Source organism: Thermobia domestica, chromosome 1 (genome assembly GCF_964235325.1).
Source record: "Thermobia domestica chromosome 1, izTheDome1.hap1.1, whole genome shotgun sequence".
NCBI lineage: Eukaryota > Metazoa > Arthropoda > Insecta > Zygentoma > Lepismatidae > Thermobia > Thermobia domestica.
Window position 1 is genome coordinate 105255854 of NC_137454.1, and position 23359 is coordinate 105279212.

At 36.4% G+C, this 23359-nt stretch overlaps 1 protein-coding gene across 1 annotated transcript in view; it reads right to left on the reverse strand.

Moving 5' to 3' along the window:
• Positions 1-23359, reverse strand: part of LOC145687943 (HEAT repeat-containing protein 3) — an 82185-nt gene that overhangs the window by 14105 nt on the left and 44721 nt on the right. Inside the window, exons 4-8 of the mRNA XM_081761526.1 lie at positions 15943-16040; positions 12667-12776; positions 7613-7750; positions 6154-6417; positions 1563-1687 (exon numbers count right to left, since the gene is read on the reverse strand). Coding sequence (XP_081617652.1) covers positions 1563-1687; positions 6154-6417; positions 7613-7750; positions 12667-12776; positions 15943-16040 — 735 coding nt within the window. The remainder of the gene's footprint in view (positions 1-1562; positions 1688-6153; positions 6418-7612; positions 7751-12666; positions 12777-15942; positions 16041-23359) is intronic.

Genomic DNA, 23359 nt, shown 5'->3' on the forward strand with positions numbered 1-23359 from the left:
CTCCAACCAGACGGGCACCAACGATCATGCCTCTTTGGAAGTCTGTCAGGTCGCCCATTTTACCGCACCAGCTTCACACCACACGACACTCACAGGTGAACTGGTTACTGCTGATGGAAGAGGAAGGTCCACATGACACATTGATAACAAAAACGATCGGCAACCGTAACACGTATTGTACAGTGGAGGGCCAAACTTACGTGTCCTATATGAAGTGTTTTTAGATTTTTTGTCTATCCCCTGTATATATATATATATGTATAGATGGAAGTCTACTGAAGTTATATCACATAACTTTCTCTGATTAAATTATTATTTTCCTTAACTTGCTCCTTTTCAGAGTTTGTTGAATAATGTTAGCACAACATAAATTATTTTAATTACTGAAGAGTGCCGTCAGTCTTGACCACTGTTTACACTACACTACAAATGTACGTATCGAATCAATTCTTAACAGTTGCACTCATTAATCCCGTATTTATTTGTAGCCTTCACATTTCACACCCACTCCTTTCATATTTCTTCCTTTTAAAAAGAAATAATGATTAATCTCACTATCCTAGAATTACCCTATTAGCAACTTACACAGCTCATTATCTACTACAGGATGAAAACTTACTAAAATAATTTCCAAATTATTTGTCAAGGTAAGAATTAAAATAATAAAAGGAATAACAAAACATTTCACACTTTAAACAACTAATTATCCGCTTGACGTCGAGCTTACACAGCAAAAAAATTAAGTGTTGAAACAACACAAAATGACTACCACTTTAGCGTGTTACCTGTGTGTCAATTCAGCACCGAGCACATCGCCTTCAGAGCATATCAGAAATACCTCGCTACTGGCTGTGAGGCTTTGCATTTTTTTTAATTGTTTGTTATAAGCAAAGCTTTGCGAAATATATTTGGCACTTATGCCAAGTAACGAATAACGTTCTATGTTTTTGGTCACAATCATATTGTTGTAAACCTGTGAATCATCTGACCACAGTTAAACAGACAGCAGTGCTTCCATCTGTTATTCTTGTGTGTTAGCACGTATGAACAACAGATGGCAAAATTGTTGCCTGTGTAACTGTTGTCAGACGATTTATAGCTTTATAACAATATTATTGTGACCGATTACAGAAAACATAGAACATTATTCATTACTTGGCATAAGTGCCAAATATATTTCGCAAAGCTTTGCTTATATCAAACAATAAAAAACAATGCAAACACTCACAGCCAGTAACGAGGTATTTCTGATATGCTCGGAAGGTGATGTGCTTGGTGCTGAATTAATACAGAAGTAACACGCTAAAGTGGTAGTCATTTTCTGTTGCTTCAACACCTCATTTTTTTGCTGTGTATCTATTATGCTTTTAATACTATCTGCTTCTCAATACTGGATATCACGTTGCTTTTGCTGAGAATGATCAGATTCCCTGTCCCATAGTCAATTTCCCTAAGTTTTCCCTTAATATACAAACTCATGAAATTTCTCTGGCCAGTAGCTGTTTACCTCACTTAATAAGTTCAAGTTTCTTCCCAAAGATTAATAGATAAACTATACGTACTTCAACAGGAATTCCTAACGAAAACTTCTGAGAACACGTTGGGGCATCTTCCATAAGACATTCCTCACTTAACATATCATCACTTGTATCTGATGAGTCCTGATCGACCCAATCATCTTCATTGTCTGTGAAAGGAATTTTCATTTAGTTTTTAAGTGATAATCTGAAAACACAAAAATTGTTAATCTTTATATAGAAAAATGTATGTATGTTTCAGCATAATTCTAGAATGCCTGGAGCGATTTTAACCAAACTTGGTACACGTATTACTTACAGTCTGGAAAAAAGTAATGTCTGGGTAATACCATCCTAGCACACCTGCGGAGGAGGAGGAAAGATGTAAAGTAATTGAAAAGGTCAATATTAGTGTCGAATCCGTAGTTTTCGGGATCGCTGAGACCAACACTGACACTTCCAATGCCATTTAAATCCTAATTAATACTTCTGATGGAGGTATGATGATATGTAAAAATAATTAAAAATGCCTGATATTAGTGTCGAATTCTTAGTTTTTGGGTCCCTCCAAGGCCAAGGTCAGCTCTCAGTTGGGGTAACTAGGGGGAGGAGGAAAGACATAAAATAATCGAAAACGACCGATATCAGGGTTGAAAAAATCCAGGTATTTTTAAAAAACCCAACCCACTTGCGCCCATGTGGGTTTATCGGGTATTTTCGGGTTTAATTGTTTTTTGGGGTTTAATTGTTTTTTTTAATATTTCAATGTCTTTGGGGTAAAAATGTTAAAATATGATTTACATTTCAAGATTGTCATTGTCATAGCTTGCAACAATTTTCTATTCACTGCTGTTTTGAAAAAATGGCCGCCATTTTGAAATTTTATATTAGATCGCTGAAAAAATCTATACAGTAAATTTAGAATGTCTTGTGCTTCTACCCTCAAAATTTCAACTTAAAAAGTCCGAAAATTGCACCCTGTAGCATGGTTACCCGCTATTTTGAAAAATGGTCGCCATTTTGAAATTTTATGCTGCCAAAATATATACAGCTAATTTAGTCTCTCGCGCTTCTACTCTGAAAATTTCAACTCGAAAGACCGAAAATTGCGCTTTGTAGCGTGGATATCCGCTATTCTGAAAAAAAGGCGCCATGTTGTAATTTTACGTTGGTATACCGCCAAAATCTGTACAGGAAATTTAGAGTGTTTCCGGCTTGTATCCTGAAAATTTAAAAGACCGAAAGTTGAACACTGTCTGATACAGGCATACAAACGAACAAATGTAGATCGAGTCATCCCAGGAGCCTAAGTGACGTTCGCCAAATATGAATACCAAATAGCTATATTAATTTAAAACAAAGACATAATTCATCAAAATGTCTTATCAGTCGGCCTGGGACGAGCCCATCGTTAATTACCATGTAGCTTCTTTATTGCAGACTACAAATAACATTGAAGATAAGGCCAGGCTTCTTGCGGTCATGTCCCCTGAAAACGGTGTATGGCTTCAAGCTCTACCATCACCTTCTCTGGGCCTACATCTATCCAATGAGAGCTTCAGAGTATCCGTCGCTCTACGGTTGGGAGCACATATATGTGAACCATACCACTGCCCCAATTGCAACACCTTAGTAGATAAAAAAGGATTACACGGTTTGTCGTGCAAAAGCAGCACCGGCAGACATCCATATCACTCAAGTGTGAATGATATAATATTAAGAGCTTTAATATCTGCGGGGCTCCCAGCAGTGAGGGAACCGAATGGATGTAGCCGTTCAGACGGAAAGACCTGATGGCATGACATTAGTACCATGGAAGAAAGGAAAGGCATTGATTTGGGATTTCACATGTTCAGATACTTGTCCCCACCAACCATCAATATTCCTCAGTACAAGCTGGACTCTTAGCTGCTCGAAGAGCAAAAGAAAACAGAAATAAATATAGTAATCTACTCGATAACTATTGCTTTGTTGCAATAGCAATTGAGTCTAGCGGTTCTTGGGAAGGCGGCGGCCTCAAATTTATAAATGAAATCGGCCACCGTCTCAGGAGATACTCGAGCAAAATCTTTCCTGATTCAACGCATTATAGCATAGCCATTCAACGTGGGAACGTGTCGACTATTATGGGAACGTTACCCACCGGTAAAGAGCTAGAAGAGGTCTTTCTTCTGTGATTGCAGAGCAGGGAGGTTTTGAGTAAAAACAAATCATTGGTGCAACAATTTATGTAACAACAAAGCAAGGAGTAGTGAGAGACAGCTCAGAGTTCATAAGTTTATATGAAAAATTATGGCTGAATGCTGTACCGTACGTCAAGACAGTGACCTAACATGACCTGTTGGAGCCATTGAAAGCAGAAGATTTAGTATTACGTGCCAAACAGTATGGGAACAAAGAATCAAGCATGGAGCGAGATAAATTTATGGACGCATGTGATGTTAAGGAATTTGGTATCATAGACAAAATATTAGATCGTCCTCCGAAACCTGGGGACGTGGAAGATGAGAAGGCAAATGTTAGTGAAACTTTGAAAGCATGACACTAAATAAATATGTAATTATAGCTGTGCGTCGGAAAGAAAGAATATTTGTGAATGTTGGTTTCTATGACGCTGAGTGAGTGAGTGTGTTTTTTGACTTCTATATTAGGAGGATTAAAATATGTTGTGTATATCGCATGTTTACGAATCATAGAAAGTTGTATGTTGTTTATTATGTAAATTATGAAGCCTTAAAATTTGTAATAATATGATATAAGAATTGAAAAAATAATCATCAAAATGTCTTATATGAAATAAATATTTTTCAATGTAAAATAAATAGTTTTATTGTTGAAGTTCGCTTTCGATGCTTTGTGCGTTCAAATACGTGAACTTCCCGAGCACTTGTTGCAAGACGGTTTTTCCGAAAATTAATTTAAAACAATTCACAAAGATAGGCCTATAATTCATATTTTATAAAGTAAATGTTTCAACATGTCATAAATGAAATTAAATATCTTACAACGTAAAATATATAGTTTTATTGTTGAAGTATTCACTTCCGATGCTTTGTGGGTTCAATTGCGGGAATTTCCCGAACACTTCTTTTACGACAGGTTTTTCCTGAAAATGCAGCTTGCTTTCCTGTACATCGAAACTTCCATTAATAATGAAGTTTGAGTTCAGCACTTAAAATAGTAAGCGTTACGTAGTCTTCGGAGCTCCGAGCATTAAGCTTCTTAATTTTGACAAGAATTTTTACGCTATTACTGGTATTGATTCTACAGAATGCTTATTTGAAGAGTAGCAAAAATGACTGAACTAAACTGTTGTTGTTGGAAAACCAAATTTTACTGAATACTTTTATTACCATCAAAGTTAAGAAATAATACTAATAGTTTACTAATGTATTTACATATTTACTGTTAGTACCGGTACCTATGACCTTAAACACGTCAATGTATGAGAGATAACGTCCCTCGGCGGCGCCAAGTCAGGAAGCACACTATTCACGGGAAGTATTTTCTAAAATATAAAATTGCTTATTTTACTTCAAATAGGCTATAGGCATAATCCATACATACATTAATTTGTTCTATAATTATCGCAAGCTAAGGTGAGTTTTTTTTTTATTCATTCACGCAGTGTATTCAGAACTTTATAAAGGTCTTACGTTGAATGTTGTTGTATACCTTAACGTGAAAGCATATAATTCGCCCAAAGAAAGTTTAAAATCTGATAAAAATAACTTTCAATGTGATCCGCTTAGTTGTACCAATAATATACTAACAAAAAGGTCAAAAACCCAGGTGGTACTTTTTAGGTGGGTCCAACCCGAAAAAACCCAGCGAAAATAATCATTTACCAAATTTTGTGATTATGTCTAACAATTCAAAAGAAACACGTATTAAAGAGTTCAATTTCATGTCTCTCGACATACAGATTGCATTACTGTAAACCCAGTGGTTTCCCAGTAAATCCAGTAAACGTTTCCCACTCTTCCATTAGTATTTTATATTGAATACTTCTTCCAAATCTTTGTGCTGAAAATCCAAAATTTATGGAAATAAAGATGTCCTTATTTTATCAAGATGACCTCACATATTAAGTTTCGTGTCTATTAATAATAGGATGCGATGTAAAGAATGAAATAATGTTGCGACGAAATTACCAATGTAATGTCAATGTTGCCAATGTATCTCAAATACGCTTTCATTTCTTGATTTTCACACACTTTGCTGCATTTCTCATGCTATTTCTTAACACTCTTAAACTAAACGAACAATTGTGAAGCTTTCGCTAAAATCGGTTCAGTAGTTTTTCAGCTACTGACGGCAAAACATATTGATACGTACATACCCCCAGTTGACTTCATTAAGAGTAGATACATGAAGAATATGAATTATCATCTACAAAGAAATAATTAAGATCCTGATTAAAATACATTAAACCTCTCATTCTAAAAAAAAAAAAAAAAAAAAAAAAAAAAAAAAAAAAAAAAAATTAAAAAAGATTGCATGCTAAATTGGAAGAAACGTTTACTGTAAACTATACTGCAGTTTCTTTTACTTAATACACGAGCATTTTACACAGTTTCATACCAAACGTATGTTTAGTGATGCACGGTATTAATGAAGATATGTTTATACTTACCATCGTAAGAACAAATATTAGTCAGTATTTCTATCGCAGTTTGCTGAGCTGTGAGAAGATTATGAACATCCACAAACGACTCTTCCAAATGACTTGGATCAAGGTTACCGCTATCTTTCTCCAATTCTACTATTTTCGATGAAAATTCTGCAATAGCTTGCTGATGGTCGACACTCAACGCTCTCGAAAGACTATTCATAATTTGTCCAATAGCTGTCGGAGTCAGGCTGCCAACTTTACCGAAGTTCAGATTGATAGTTATACCTGAGAAATAGAAATCTCTTAGCATTCTTAAAAAATGTTTTGTTTGTTAATTATTCAAGTATAAATTTGTTTCATAGGCTGTATTTAGAAGCCTGTCAAGTAAACAGAAATAATATGTATTTGTAATTTATTTCATTGAGGTTCAGTGGTTACAGAACTTTTCAACGCAAATGGAAGTTTTTATATACAGGAATTTCAATAAACATAATTTTTTTTTCTTTCTTTCCATACTACTTACTTATTGGTCTTCAAAAGCTAACAAGTACCAGTGTCATAGTGTACATCAGTGTGAACATCCAGGTAAGTAGTTTGCATCCTGAGCTTTATACTAATCCGCTAATGTCAAAAGCACTGCGGGTACTCTACCAAGTAAGAATATCCTTAATTACTTCTATAGGAATGCATGGTGAACCTGTTTTTGGTTGTCAATATCTTGGGGTTAACTGGATGGATCACTCCCATGAACTCTATTTCTAACTAACTTTTAGTTCTCTACATCCTTGGCCAAATGGTGATTTGTCAGTTTTCCAGACGGACACACGAACAAGAGTATATTATATATATATATATATGTGTGTGTGTGTGTGTGTGTAAAAGCTTTTGGTAAACCAAATTCCTTAAAAATTCACTCCATATTATTATGTTCACAAAATGTACTTTTCGTGTGTGTTTATGCTTACTACCCGATGTAGAACTGAACTACAAAGAAAATTCTTTCTTAATTATAAGGGTTAATGGCTAAAATCCTGGCAAATTTCTCGGCAGTTTTGTTTTATACTACTAAGAATTTCCTTCTTTTGTTTTTAGTTGAATATGTGCTTATCAGAGAAGGCCTCAAATGAAAGAAAATCACATAATTACCCTCAGTTATGTCCTTTCGCTCGCATGAAGATACGAATTTAAGCTGAATGTTCAACACAGTAGCCCAAATTGTGTTACAGCACAGTGTAACTAAGTTAAGAAATTATCGGCTATGTATGGACAGAAATAAATCATATTTCGTAAACGCAATAACAAAATTACATCAAAGCAAACCATTCACATCAAGACCAAAGTTTGACTCACCCTTTCTGCGTAGAAGAATGGAGTGTGTATATTTTTTATTTCTATCTTCACTATCATCAACAAAATTAGTATGAGCTACAAAGTATGAAGCTAAGATCAACATGTTTTACATAAATAAAATATATCGTACCTGAAACTAAAGTTCTAAGTAGGAGGGCAGAAGGAGACCCATCTTCCCACGACAATAATTTCTGAAGCGCATTTTCCGAGCTCACTAACTGATTAATAGCCGTAGGGTTATCCTCCGTTATCGTGTGTAAACATTGAGCTAGAAGAAATATAACATTTAATTAGTTCTTTACGTTGTACAGGAATTTTCTTATCAGTAACACTACTCTCCAAGTTATCGTAATGTGTTATAAAACAGAGTCCGTTTACTACGGACAATGAAGAGATTTGGCAGGCCAAACGGATTGTTAGTTGGATGATGTGTAGTCAACACAATGGTTCTCATTGCCACTTATTTCTAGTTTTCTGAGTCAGAGTTCGACTTTAATTAAAACAACCCCCAATTGTCGCACGATGCTGGGTTAACATCGAAAATTTTATGCCATACTTGAAACCGAACCAACTCAGTTTTGGGCGATTTTTTGGCAAGTAAATTTTCAAAATTAATTTGAAACTATGATGTTTATGTTTCTCTATTAAGAAATAGTGTAACTATATATTGAGATATTTAAAATATTTCTGTAAAATGTATATTGACAATTGTGATATTTTCTATTTTTTAAATATTTTGTATTGTTTCATATTTAACGCATGAGATTACATACTAAATTTCAATTACAAATATACAAAACTTTTTAAAAACATAATTGCTGTTCCCACATGGAGAAAACGCTTGACATAAAACTGTATTATAAAGCAACTTATCCACCATTTTGACACAAACAGTTGTTTCACTCATCCAGCAGATCACTTCATGTCTACATCAGTGTATGTATAATCCAACTGAACAGTCTGAACCGGTCTGAACTACACTGACTGTAACGTATTGTTCATGGAGAGTATAATTATCAAATAATATACATTATTGTGATAAGTTTTGCAACAGCACTCTCAAACTTTCGCCGAGACGATTACAGAAAAAAGATCTTCTCCAGTTCCTTACCACAAGGTAGCGTTCCCACAACTGATGCAACGTTCCCTCTTTGTACTGCCATACTGATGCGTTGCAGTAGAAAAGAGGTTGCTCTAGCATCTCCTGACGATAAATAAATGCAGTGTCCGACTTCTTTTATAAAGTTAAGACCTTCGGGACCCTAGGAACCACCTGATTCGATAGCTATAGTGACAAAATGATATTTGTCAAGTAAATTGCTGTACTTCTTGCATTTTTCTATTTCAGGCGAGCAGCCACGTTGCCAGCTTGTGCTGAAGAAGAATGTAGATCTGATGGGTCGAAGGTATCGGAACAAGTAAAATCCCATATAAGTGCTTTTCCTTTCTTCCACGGTATTAGTGTCATACCATTTGGCCTCTTACCGTCTGCAAGACTGCATCCCAACGGTTCACGTATAGAAGGAACGCCTGTTGAAATTAGTGCCCTCATAATAATGTTGACGCTAGAGTGGCGTGAATGTCTGCCCGCACTATTGGCACAGGAGAGTCTATGAAGGCCCTTCTTGTTTACGACACTTCTACAGGCAAGACATCTGTGTTGCTCGCAAACATCTGCTCCCAAACACAGTGCACTGGCAATTCGAAAAATGTCATTGGGAAGATGCAATCCTAAAGGTGATGGGATAGCATGGAGTCAAGCACCTGCTTCAGGAGATGATGTAGCTAGGAGTCTGGCCTTGTCTTCTGGGTTATCGGATGACTGAAGTAGAGAAGGAAAGTGGTGATTTATAAGGGGATCGTCCCTAGAGGATCGTAATCCTCTCTTATCAAGATCAGGGGGATTTGATCCCACGATAAATGACCACTTAGAAATGCTGTCGTTGACATCCGAATCCGTTACAAGGCTAAGATCTTGTTGGAGAATGGTCTCGACCAATGGCTTAGCGACACAGAATGAAGACAGAAAGGATGAAATAGCCAGGTCCATGGCGCGGCGAATGTCATGTAAAATCTATTTGTTAGGTTCATGTAGGTATCTAAGTTGGTTTGACAGCCTTGTAGGGGGCTCGCTTCAAAACTTTAGTTCTTTTTGAAACGTCTATTGGTTCTGGAAATTTATAGTACATTCTTTCACCCTTTATCAGCAAACTAGGTGCTGAAAGTATATATAAAACTTGATCAAAGGAGACATAAGCTCTCTTCTTTTCATCAAAACAAAACTTTGTAGAATTATTGTCCGTGAATTTCAGAATTGTTACTCTAATGTCATCATCTTCTTTTACATCACTTTCAGACACACATACATACCAATGTTTAATTCTATTTCTGTAAGAACCACAATCAAATTTCACTAGGAGAAATACAACTGCTCTAATATTGTTCACTCTGAGCTAGGTGGTTGGAGGGTTGGAATATCATTATGGAAATCGTCTTCAAAGTTGTACTCTGAATTAATGTGATGAATATATCACATTCTGTACACTGGCACTCTTTTCGTTTTTCTTGAACCAATCTGACTTGAATTACCCGGTTCTTCTTCACATTTTAGAGTGTTTTCCTCTTCTAAATGGCCAACAACGAAATAATGCGGAATGAGTTTCGCAAAAGGAACGTCAGAGGAAAAGAGTTAGTCTTGTAACTTGCCTATAACGTTGCATTCTCACTTTATTTTTCAGTCTCACCTTGTTCTTATGTTTAAGTCTAAATTTTCTAGCCCTTTCAGAGCCACTCATTGCTTTTGTTGATCGCTTCAGTTCCTCACTGGCAATATTACTTGGAAACAAAGTTACTTGCCTGTGAATCCATGTCACTTATTAAAAAACTCAACACTAAAGCAAAACTTCGCTGTGAAGTAACAAATAATCATACCAAATAACCAAAAACTATTTCTCTCCAATTCACTTTCCTGCATTTTACCTGACAATGGCAGCGTTCAAACGACTCAATGTTTGGTAGATAGCACAGAGGATCGAGCAGTTCTACAAACAGTTATACAATATTGTGTGGTTTGAATGACACCAATCAGTGCTCAGACAAGTAGCCCAAAGACATGGTAATAACACTAAGCGAGTTGCCTGCAAAGCAAGTGTATTTTGATACTTTGGAACGTAATTTAATTCATTTAAATTAAATTATGGATGCGATTTTTTAAATGATTTTTAATGTCCAAATGTTAATATTAAAATATCAATCTCTTTAGAAGGATATTACATAATATTAGTCTTAGAACAACCAAACAATTGCATGGTTACATTTCTGACCCGTGCATAACAATGAATCAAAACAGAAAACATAATGTGACGCTCATCAAATTCTATTTTCCAATTTAAAAACATAATGCACAGTAAGGAGAATGAATGTAGAACATAAGTGATGAGATATAAAATTAAAATGCTGCCATAAATAACAGAGAATATCCATTGAAACAATTGTCAAAAGAGCATTTTGTCTGAGTCCCATGCGTAACGCTTAATTTTGTCTTATAACTTAATTTGCAATTGTTTTGAGTGTTTCATTTTATTTACCTATGTACTAATAATTTCCCCCTAATTTTGACATACTATTTTATTTTATTTGAAAATATATTTTTGTTTAAAACAGCAGTTTTTGTGTACAAACACTGAGAATCGCCCTTTTGCTAATCGTTTGAATTTGGAGGACAGAATTACATCAAATACATAGCTAATTAACAATCGAGTTTCTCACAAACACTTTTTTTTTTTTTAAATGAGGACCACTTTTATTAGTCAGAATATCCTACTCTTGTTCCATTCAAAAGCAAATTTTATTTATTTTTTTAAATGTTGTTTTGAAGATATGTTAATATCACTATACTAATGTTCTTAAGTTAATTTTAATTTACTTACTGTATTATATATATATATATATATATATATATATATATATATATATATATATATATATATATATATATAAAGAAAATACATATTACAGTATACTCCAGAGTATCCGGCCTAATGTGGCACAAGGGCAGGCCGGATAACAAAAAAGCCGGATAAACCGGAGTTCTATGAACTCATTTCTTTTCCATAGTCACTACAACTTCTTTTCGTTTATCACCCATTTTCAAGTCTTCACTGCAGTACACTTAAAAAAAACTCCAAGAACAATTTATGAATACAGTACTGTACAGTTATAACCAGGAACCGGCATGCATAATGTATTCAGGTCCATTACACACTGACGAAACAATGGACAAGGAGCAGAACGCTGCTCTTTTCCTGTTACAACTTGTATTTTGCACACGACACGTAGGAGGATCGTAGCAGACAGCCGCCTTCAATGCCTTGGCAGTGTTGCCAATGCAACGCCTTGCCTTCCTCATTTTATTACAATAAAAGAAAGCTAGGCCGGATAGTCGCGAGCCGGATACTTGGGAGTCTACTGTAGTTTCTTTTAACAATTGAAGGCTGTCAAGAATACTTCATAGAAATTTCATATCAGTCCTATGGGTCAATGTAAAAGGACCACAGTTTGAGAAACACTATTCTAAGAGAGATTTGATATAAAACTGTCACAATTTTCTTTCTTTAATAAAAAATAACTAAAATCAAATAAACAAAAACTGCAAATCAGATTTCGGCAATGGTGAACGTAACGGCTCTGGAAAACATAGGAACTGCAATCACAGAAGAAAGTTTTGGATGTGTTATTTTCTGGGAGAAATAGCCTATTAGGATAATATATTGTAGTAATTATATTTTATTTTTCAAGCTTTATACCGTCTTTAATAAGAAATGTCTCATACATAATATTTACTACTTTACCACTCCCATAAGGACTTGCAACTTGTACAAAAATACTAATTAACCATTCATAGAATTAAAGATATCAAATCAGCACCTCACAAACGATTATTAATAATTTTCTTGTTTTTAACTGAATAATGGATGTTTTAAGAAATTGTTTTTCAGATTTAATGTTGTGTTTAAATCACCTAAATATTAACAATTACTTTGTTCATTATAACTATCAACTTCCATAGAGAGAAGAATATAAATCGTTCTACACATCACTTTAAATGTGAGAAAATAACTAATACGAGAATTGAGAAGTTTTGTCTAAATATTTTCTACTGAAATAGGAAACAAAACTACTTACCGACTGCTAATGTCACACGAAGATCATAAGCATCTGCATCAAGGCACTTTGTCAAAACAGGTAGCAAATTTCGAGTATTGAAATAATTTACTGCTACACTGCTGCTCTCACTAAAGATAAAATGAAATAAAATGACATACATTTATTATCTACTTAATACCTAACATATGAGGGGCACTGAAAAGCTCGTGGCCTGACAATGTTCCTCGAACTGTTTTGTCATAAAAAGAAATGTGTATGTTTTTGTACGTACATGTATCAAAATTCACTTAATGTTAATCAAAGACTTCCTGTGTTTTCATGGTCTATGAAATGAACTTGTCTGTCCAACAGTAGTATTTACGAACAGAGAGATCAGTGTTATTATGTAGTTTTTGTTTCTTTAGCGCTAGTCCCCAAAGGACACTCATAAAAAAAATCAACAACAGAATTATTCTTCTTCACATATAACTGTGAAAAAGTCGATACCTGATTTCCCAACAAATGATGTTCCACATGCAGAAGATTAAAAATCTCTGTTATGTTCTGAAATGATCGAATTCATTACCTTGTTCTTGTGGACCATCCAATATCACCAAATATGTGTGACTGAAAATTTCTCAAGAATACGTTGGTGAATTCATAATAATCTAGATTTGTGCAAACTCTAAGTGAAATGGGTGCCAAAAAGATCTGTCAACAGAGAAAAGCGAGAAAGGTTGGAGGCTTCAGAGAAGTATCTTCTTACTCTGATGGAGAAAAACTATCATGAATCGTGAATCACGTTTTTTTTTTTTTGGTAACGGTGAGCGAAACATTGTTATACCAATATCAGGCTTTCCGATGCTCCTATTTTTCCTATATACTTGGTCTCTTCCTATAAGCTCCTATACATTTTAATGAAACCTCCTATATTTTTGTGTCATTGCTACTTCCACTTGTGAAAATATCATAAGGAAATAAGGTGTAGGTGGTTGGAGTGCCTTTTGTCTTCACAGTAAGGTGGTTGAATGAGTTGCCATATGGCATTGAATGGAGACTCTTCTGTGTTTCGTTCTTTTCTGCTTATTGGCTAAAGATAATTACACCAAACAATACACAGTTAGCGCAAAAAGTACGGGATCTCGATCTTAAATACTATAGGCAACTTTTCAAAACACCAATTTGTAACCACATAAATTGGTATATTTGCGTAACTTCCGATGGAAGCAATGTGGTAATGAGAAATGTATTCAACTGTAACTTCTGACCTTCAGCAGGGCACCCGTGATCTTTGTTTCAACTCATTTCAACAATTTAGCTTAAAAAAAAAAATCAATTCAACCGAATAAAATGTAACTCACTACAGATGAAGGATCTACCGAAAGATTACTCTAAGCTTAAGAATAAAGTAATTAATGTCAAGATAGTTGAAAGGTCACGAAGCTTGTGTCATATTCCATGTGCTGAAAAATACCAACATATTCGTTTGATGGAGCAATAAATCAATTATGCATAAAGACTAAATTAAAATAATAATACTTTCATTGGACTGAACAATAACACAGATAAACTGAAAACGGATGGTGGTGCTTTCCCGTTCGCTATCTGCACCCAAAACTGTTATTAACTTGTACTTTTGTCGCCCTCTTCAATTACCATTGAGGAAGGTAGAGCAAACGTACTATTAATATTGAGCTTCCTGTGTGGTATATTTCCTTTCTTTCTTGCTGCTTTGAGGCTTTCTTTCTAAGCTTTTGTCTGTTTTTGCAAAAGAAAAGGAAAAAAATACCATAGGTCAAAATAAAGAGAAAATGCTATATAATGGTATACCCTCCGTAGCCTCCTTCAGCCGCTATTAGGAATCAAAATTTCATAGTGTGGCAATATCGTTGTTGATTAACTTGGAACCATTAGCATTGCTCTACGAATTCATCAAACAGTTAGATAGATTGTTACGTTAGTAAGTGTGCTAATGCCAACGTCTATCGACTTCAACTGCCAGCTGGAAAGAATTGATGCAACTATTTGACAGATTGGTAGATCTACTCTATGGTCTTTTATCTGCGACGCTGCTACAGAATGCAATTAGCGTCTTCCGACTAGGACCTGAAAGGTATACAATTATATATCTATAGGTAACCAAGAAAGTTCTGTCAATTTTGTGGAGGTATGTGTTTAATTAGCCCTCACACCATGAGCTGAAAGCAAATGGGGATAAGGCGAAGGTCAGTTGTTGGTGTGGGTATATCCAACATACTACCTAGTTGTGGCAGTTCAATTACACTGTGAACTTGCGTAAGGACAGAGTGAACATGGGACCTCCACAGGGCGTCATAAGGGGGTGTATGCTGTACGAGTTCAAACTGGGGTCAAACACCGCTGCGGCAGGGCGGAAGAAAAACTTAAAACTCTGGAGCCAGCAATTCTGAATCGCAAGGGGTCCTCCTATTACAGGACAACGCTAAGCATCACATGGCTAGGATGATCCGGGACACCAGTTTACGCCTTGGATGGGAAACATTATTGCATCCGCCACACTCCCCGGACATTACACCGCCCGATTATCACCTATTCCATTCCTTGGACAATTGCCTTAGAGGACGCCAGTTCAAATCCCTAGTAGAGGTGCAAAATGCACTTGATACCTTCTTCGCTTCACGATCCACTAAGTTCTACCGTGATGGAATCCATGGCCTTTCAGAACGTTGGCAGAAGGTCGTCGATGCTGATGGGGACTATGACTACCTTCCATCTATGTCTTAGGTGACATATCGATGTTAGAAGGTGGTAGATGAAAAAGCGACAGAGCTTTCTTGGTTACTCTTTATATAATAATAATAATAATAATAATAATAATAATAATAATAATAATAATAACCTGACGTAGTGCAATTTAAAAAGCTACAATTTTACTAAGATTGACATTGTTAAGTAGATGATGTTATGGAGTATATCAAACGACGTCCTCCTGTTGATACTTGCATGTTACAAAATGTAATCAACTTTTATCTATTAGTTTAAAAATTACAAGTTGATCCATCCTGTATATATCCACCTGAACTACTACTAGCTCAATTCTTTCAAGTTCTACAAATTTTGAACTTATCAAAGTAGAAGTTACATGATTAATAGACTTTGTTTCAACTGAAGAACCTTCGCTACATTTACGTGGTTAGGTTTTCTCATGGTTTAATAATTTTTGCTCCAATTTAGTATGGAAGACTCAGGTTCAAATCCGGATAGGAGCTCATAAATGGTTAAACTACAATTTTACATTTCATATATCCATAGTACAGAAAAGGAACGTTAACTTACCATAAATTCCACAGGAGATGTATAAATTGTATGAACGTGTCTGTTAGAAGGTCTATTTTTCCATCAGCTGGTTTGACTAGATGCCATGTGTTGGAATACTGAAAAATATACAAAAAAAAAAAAAAAAAAAAAAATAACAATATCAACATTCAAGTTCTCAACACTATTATTTTCCTTACCACGTACAAACACAAAAAAGCAACAAATAAGGCATTCTTCGGCACGCTTTATCGTATCGTAATTAAAAGAAAAGGCATGCTTTATCGTAAGCACTCTCTCGATCAACTACGTTTAGTTAAGACTGGATTCAAAGCAATCCCTAAATGAAACACCTCTGTGGATACTTCAAGAAAAGAAAAGAAAAATCTTCAAAAAGAAAGAAACAATCCTTATACTTTACTGTATAAATGAACAAGAGTATACTATTAATGATATGTTTATCAATGGAACTTGAGCACCATCAGAAACTTTGAGAAAATACAGATTCTTCATTATGGATAAAATGCTCTCATTTAAACTACAGAGTTTAAAATCTTAGATAAGAATTTTGATTATAATCTGTTAAAGCGACAATAAAGTAAGGTACCGGTACTACTAGTTCCTTTTATATGCGCATATATCGAAATATATATTTTCCATCATTCTCATTTAATACGAGGGGGAGGGGCTGGAAATTCATGAAATCACCAAGAAGAAATAAAAACTGAAACATATCATTGTAGTCATTAGAAAGATAATACAGGGTTTTCATAAAGTCTGGACGGATTTAATTTGCTTATAATTTTCATAAAAATGCTCATAATGAAATCAAATAAAGTGCAAACGGTAGCGGAAGGATTAAATTTTTAGTTGGCAACACTATTAGATAAGCAGCAACTCTGAACACGTTGAGAGAGGGAGAGGGAGGGCAAGGGTCAGTTTCTTTTTTGAAGAGGAGACTGTGAATCGAGATTCGTATCTAGATATGTTGCAGAAATACCTCATTCCGGTACTGGAGGCACGTGGAATCCAGAACGACATCCTGTTCCAACAAGACACATTCCCCTCACTATGCAATCAAGGTGAGACAATTCCTTGACGAGAAATTCCCTAACCGATGGATTGGCTGCGGTGGCCCGACCGCTTGGCCGCCAAGATCACCCGACCTTACCCCCTGCGACTTCTGGCTTTGGGGTCATGTGAAAACGGAAGTTTATGCAAAGAAGCCAAGTGGTTTGGAGAACTTAAAGGACAAAATCGCGTCTGTGGCTGGCATTTCGGATCAAACACGACGGAACGCTATAAGTGGATTCCAGCGCCGCCTACGCGAATGTGTGGACGTAAATGGCGCCCAGTTGGAGGTGTGGCGGTGAATGAACTGAGCTGGTGCAGATTACAGGTAAAAATTTAATCCTTCCGCTACCGTTTGCACTTTATTTGATTTCAATACGAGCATTTTTATGTAAATTATAAGCGAATTAAATCCGTCCATACTTTACGAAAACCCTGTATATTGTGAACCTCTCATCCCGTATATGATCATTTTATCATTATTTCCTTTGTTATAAGTTCCTGTAAGAAGATCTGGCGGAGGATCTAAGGAAATTCGAGAAGAATGAGCTTCGCAGTGTCATCAAGTTTTTTGTGCTGCAAGACAAATCCTCTATGGAAATTCATAAAACTTTGCAGGATACTTTGGGGGAACACGCTCCTGGATATACAATAGTAGCGAAGTGGGTGAGGCGTTTTAAGACTGCTCATCGTGACTGAAGATGAACCTCGCTCAAGCAGGTCTTCAAGTGCAGTGACCAAGGAAAACATCGACAAAGTGCATGGCATGATCATGGAGGATAAGCACATATCGATCAAAAACATTGCTGCGTGTGTGGGGATATCGCGTGAGCGTGTTGGTGTCATAATAGCAGAATATTTTGACATGCGGAAGGTCAGTGCCAAATGGATCCCAAAATGTCTGAATGCTGGCCAGAAGTGAACACGGATACAGATATCACAGGAAATTTTCCAAAAGTTTCAAAAACCAGGTTAGTTTTTGCGCAGTCTGGTGACAGAAGATAAAACATGGCTGCACTGCTATGAACCAGAGACTAAACAGCAATCCATGGAGTGACGCCACAATGAATTTCCTCGACAGAAGAAGTTCCGAAGCCAAAGATCAGCTGAGAAGGTGCTTGATCGGTGTTTTGGGTTAAGATGGTGTCAGCCTTATCAAATATCTTAAAAAGGGTGAAACCATCAATGATGGGGTTTATTCCAATTATTTGATTGGGCTGAAGGAGGCTCTGAAGAAAAAAAAAGTCGGCGGAAAGAGAGCAGTGGTGTTCAATTTCTTCAAAAGAATGTATCCTCCCACAAGGCTCATCAAACCATGCAATTGCTGGTGGATCTGGGCTTCACCTGTGTACCTTACCCACCCCACTCACCTAATATGGCACCCTCCGAATATCACATCTTTCCACATCTCAAAAAATATCTCAAAGGCAAACATTTTCCATCCGATGAGGCACTCATTGCGGAGATGGAGGCTGGTTTGCACAGCAGAAAAAGAGGTTCTATTTCCAAGGGTTAGAAATGCTGCAATATCGTTGTGAAAAGTGTATTGAGCTTCGGGGGGAATATGTTGAATAATGTATTAAAATGGTTCTTCCAGGTAATTCTTTTTCTTGGTGATTTCATTTTCCAGCTTACCTTCGTATTGATACACATCAAATTATACTTGTAAATACCTGACTTGTAAATCTATAAACTGCAATGGAGTTTGTTTATTTAATTCTCAATCACCCTGTCATTGCGTCAGCAAATGGACATTACATTTCCAATTACAGATACAGTAATCAACCAGCGCAAACTCATAGAGGAACGAATCAGTATCTCAGGAATTAATGAATACTCTAACGCGACCTTACATTCGACACTGCAAAACAAAATATAAGGGGCATTCAAATGAAACCCAATCACTAGTGTAAAGTAACGGTAACGATTGTATTAACTCAAAAATGCAGTTATACACAGTACACTTACTCACACATGTAGTGATACACAGTACACATACTCAAAAATAGTCGCCAAAACTGTTGGCACATTTATCCCATTGCGGCACTAGCCGGTCGATTCTATCCTTGAAGAAGCTACTATGCTGCTGTTAGATCCAGGCCTGGACCCAGTCACACACTTCGTCGTCCGTTGCGAATCGATGTCCGCGAATAGCTTGTTTTAGAGGTCCAAACACATGAAAATCACATGGTGGAAGGTCGGGACTGTAGGGTGGATGTTCCAGCGTTTCCCATCCAAACTGCTGCAATGTCGTCTTCACCACATTGGCCGTGTGTGGGCGGGCGTTATCATGCAGGAGGATAACGTTATTAGACATGTCTGGGCGCTTCGACTTGATGGCTCGTCTAAGGTTCTGTAAAGTGGCTTGCTAACGCTGGGCATTGATGGTGGTACCCTGTTCCAGGAACTCGATAAGCAGTGGACCCTTGTGGTCAAAAAAGAAGGACATCATGACCTTAACAGAACTGGTATGCACGGCCTTTGATTTCTTTGAAGGTGGTGAAGTCACATGTTTACACTGCTTGCTCTGACGCTTGCTTTCCAGTTCAAAATGGTGACACGATGTTTCATCCCCTGTGACAATACGCGATAGAAAGCCGTATTCCTCCTCATGATATCGTTTCAGATGATTCAAAGACAGCGCCATTCGAACGGTCAGTTGGTGGGGAACCCACTGCGCACAAATTTTTCGAAAGTTCAAGTGTTGATGCATTGTGGTGTGGGCAGTGCCCACGCTATACCCAGTAACCAATGGATCTCGTCCACGGTGATTCTGCGATTGTTCAAGACTAAAGAATTCACTTTTGCAATCATTGCCGGTGTGATGACACGATGAGCCTGTCCAGGACGAGCATCGTCTTCCAGTGACTCGTGCCCACTGCCATCTTTTGCGCCATTCAACAACACTTGCACGACTCAGACTGTACTCACCGTACGCAGCCTTCATCCGTCGATACATTTCACGGCCTCCAACTCCCTTCGCCGCCAAAAATCGAATCACTCCTAGTTGTTCCTGCTTACTCGCCTGCATGTTTGGTAGTGGACGATAACTTGTGTGACCACCTTCTCTTCGGCGTGAAACCACACTGGCTCTATGCAACGTCAAACGGTGCGCACGCGTCAGTCTCTCTACCAATCGATGGCGCCACCATACCCGCCGTTACGTGGTGCCACCTTACATGTAAGGCAAAGTTAGACGCACTGACCAGGTTTCATTTGAATGTTCCTCATATTTAACACGTTCAGCTGAACATCTGACAATAATGAAGCTATACTTTTTGAAAATCCTGACGTGAGCCACCGGTGGCATATGCCATTCTTCCTTAATTCCCGACGTGCGCACTGGGGATACACGATCTGATATTCGTGCCTATTAAATTGCCTTTGGGGTTTTAGTAGGGTTGACAAAAGCCATGGTTTTTATTGAAAAAAACTTTTTTGTTTAAACCAGGATTTTTTGGTTTAAATAATTTGCTCTATGTATTTATATCACATATGGACAAAAATATGTTTGTTTCGCCTTGGTTGTATTATGCAACAACCGGGTTATGCTGGAAGGGGTCACATAAGCTTAAAGCGGAATCCAAATCGCTTCACGGCTTATATCAAAGAGAAATCGTCCTCCATTTGAACTCGAAACCGGGACTAATTGGCCATAAATGCGATACGTTTGCCGACTCACTTAAGGACTCCTGATAAAAATACATTGTATTGATCTTTACATACTTTTAATACAGCGTGATTCAAAATGATGTGGACGATAAGGAAACGTTCTATAAGTGATAATACTCTATCAACAATGAAATCTCTATGGAAATACTTTCAATATTATCTTCAAGTTTTGTTTGGAACGAGCGTAGTATTTTAAAATTTATTCGCTAGGTGGCACAGTGATTAGTTCCAATATGGCTGCCTATTGTGCAGAGAGCATTTTGCGTTTTACAGTTTCACGTTTGTCGGTCTGTTGTTAGTGTTCAACGCGAGTTCCGCATAAAATTTCATAAAGATCCATCATCAAAGAACTCCATACGTAAGTAGTATGATAAATTCAACAAAACGGGATGCATTTGTAAAGAAAAATCACCCAGTAGGTCGTCCACTTCTGAGGCAGATGTCGAAAGAGTTCGAACCAGTTTTCAACGCAGCCCACAAAAGTCAACAAGGAGAGTTAGCAAAGAGCTTCAAATGCCTCAAACAACTGTTTGGCGTGTAGTGCGTAAACATTTAAAAATGTATCCGTATCGAGTGCAGTTGTTACAACACTTAACATCTAATGATCACACATGTCGCAAGACTTTTTGTGCGTCATTTCAAGAGTTGTGCAGGTTGATGATGATTTTTTGGACAAACTTTGTTTCAGTGATGAGGCACCGTTCCATGTGACAGGAAGATTGAATAAACAAAATGTTCGCATTTGAGGAACTGAGAAGCCTCACCAAATCTGTGAACTTGTGCGTGATTCACCGAAGACGAATGTGTTTTGTGCAATTTCATCTTCAAAAGTTTATGGTCCGTACTTCTTTGACGAAGGAACTGTGACTAGACAAGCATTCTACAAATGCTTACTACGTGGCTTATTCCACAGCTCGAACATGACAGTGCAAACTTCATCTATCAATTGGACGGAGCTCCATGTCACTTTCATCACAATGTCAGAAATTTCCTCAACAACAGACTGCCACACCACTGGATTGGGCGGTCAGGTAAAAATGATCATCAGCTTCTACGTTGGCCACCAAGATCACCGGACTTAGCCCCCTGCGATTTTTTTCTGTGGGGGCATCTAAAAGACACTGTCTACAAACCTTCTCTACCCAAAGATGTGAATGAACTGAAAGAGCGCATCACTGCTGCAGTGCAAGCTATTGATGTAAACATGTTGAAACTGGTCTAAGCGGAATTGCAATACCGAATACATGTATGCAGGGTAACAAAGGGGGCCCACATAGAACATTTGTGATGTACTATTTTCATTTTTTTTTTAGCACAAAAACTTGAAAACTTTTAGCATTTAACTGTAAGATTTGAAACTACTTGGATGATTAATTTACAAAAATATATAAGGAGTTGTAATCGTTCACATCATTTTGAATCACGCTGTATAATTGTAAAGTCATTTCAGAAGGGCAAAAAGATAAACAGTTGCACAAGTGAATCCATTATACAGAATGACATATGGACAATTTCAAAATACTGCAGAGTACGAAGAACTAGTTTAGGCCAAGTTAGTTCACTACGACTTTTATTAGTCCAAGTTAAAGAAATACGACGACTTAATTTGCATATCAGTAAGAAAAGTGAATGAAGATACGAATTATTTGAGTCCACTTTGACTCTGACCATTTATACATAAAAAGATACCAAGATACTTCTGATTTCAATAAATGCCTCTTGTGGGATTTGTATGACTCCCCCCCCCAAAAAAAATACGGCATTTCGATGTATTTTATCAACAGTAAACATTATGAAAACGAAACAATATTTAGATTTTTATTTTTTTGATTCGAGTTACATAGCAATAATAACAAACTACAAAAAAAAAAAAAAAAATCACAAAAGAAACTTTCATAAACTTATAAAAAACAAAAGTTGCTTTTGTAGTATAATTTCTTTTTGAGTAACGAATGGGGAATTTAGATCTGAGTATAATACGAATAACAGACAGGAGTGAAACGTGATAACCCACAAATGTGTGTTCATCAAGAGTTTACGAATAGTTACACTTTTACGAACATTTTTCGTTTTAAACCTTTTTTTTTTTTTTTTTTTTTTGGAAAAAAACAGCTGGTTTAAACCAGCCAACCCTGATTTTCAGTTAGAAAAGTAGAATGTTACGGACTTTCTGTTATTATATGCATCGTAGGCAATCTATGGAGCAGACCTGTAAATCTTTTAAAGGAAATAAATCTGATAATTATTGGACATAAAGTATGACATTTTTTATAATATAAAATACGTATGGAAATGTACAGATAATTGTAAATAAAACTTATTGGGAAAAAATTGTAGACAAATACTTTTTCAAAACCAATAAAAGCAGTATTATTCACTAGAAAATACATTTTAAAAAAATCATTTCTTGTTCTGAAATGAAAATAATGAACACCTGTCTACTGAGTTGGCTACTTGGTTTTTGGTTTTAGAATTTTCTCAATGTTTCTCATTGAAACACGCAAGACACATAGTGCGGTAACTTTATACAGGGTGTCTACTGAGTTTCATTTTCAAAATTTCAGTATATTTCCAGTATATTCAGTATAACTATCAGCAAAATTCCTGTACCTAATACAATGATTTAAAAAAAAAAAAGTTCTTTAGGAATAATACCACTCTTGATGATTTCAGGTTTGTAATTGTTTTACCATCA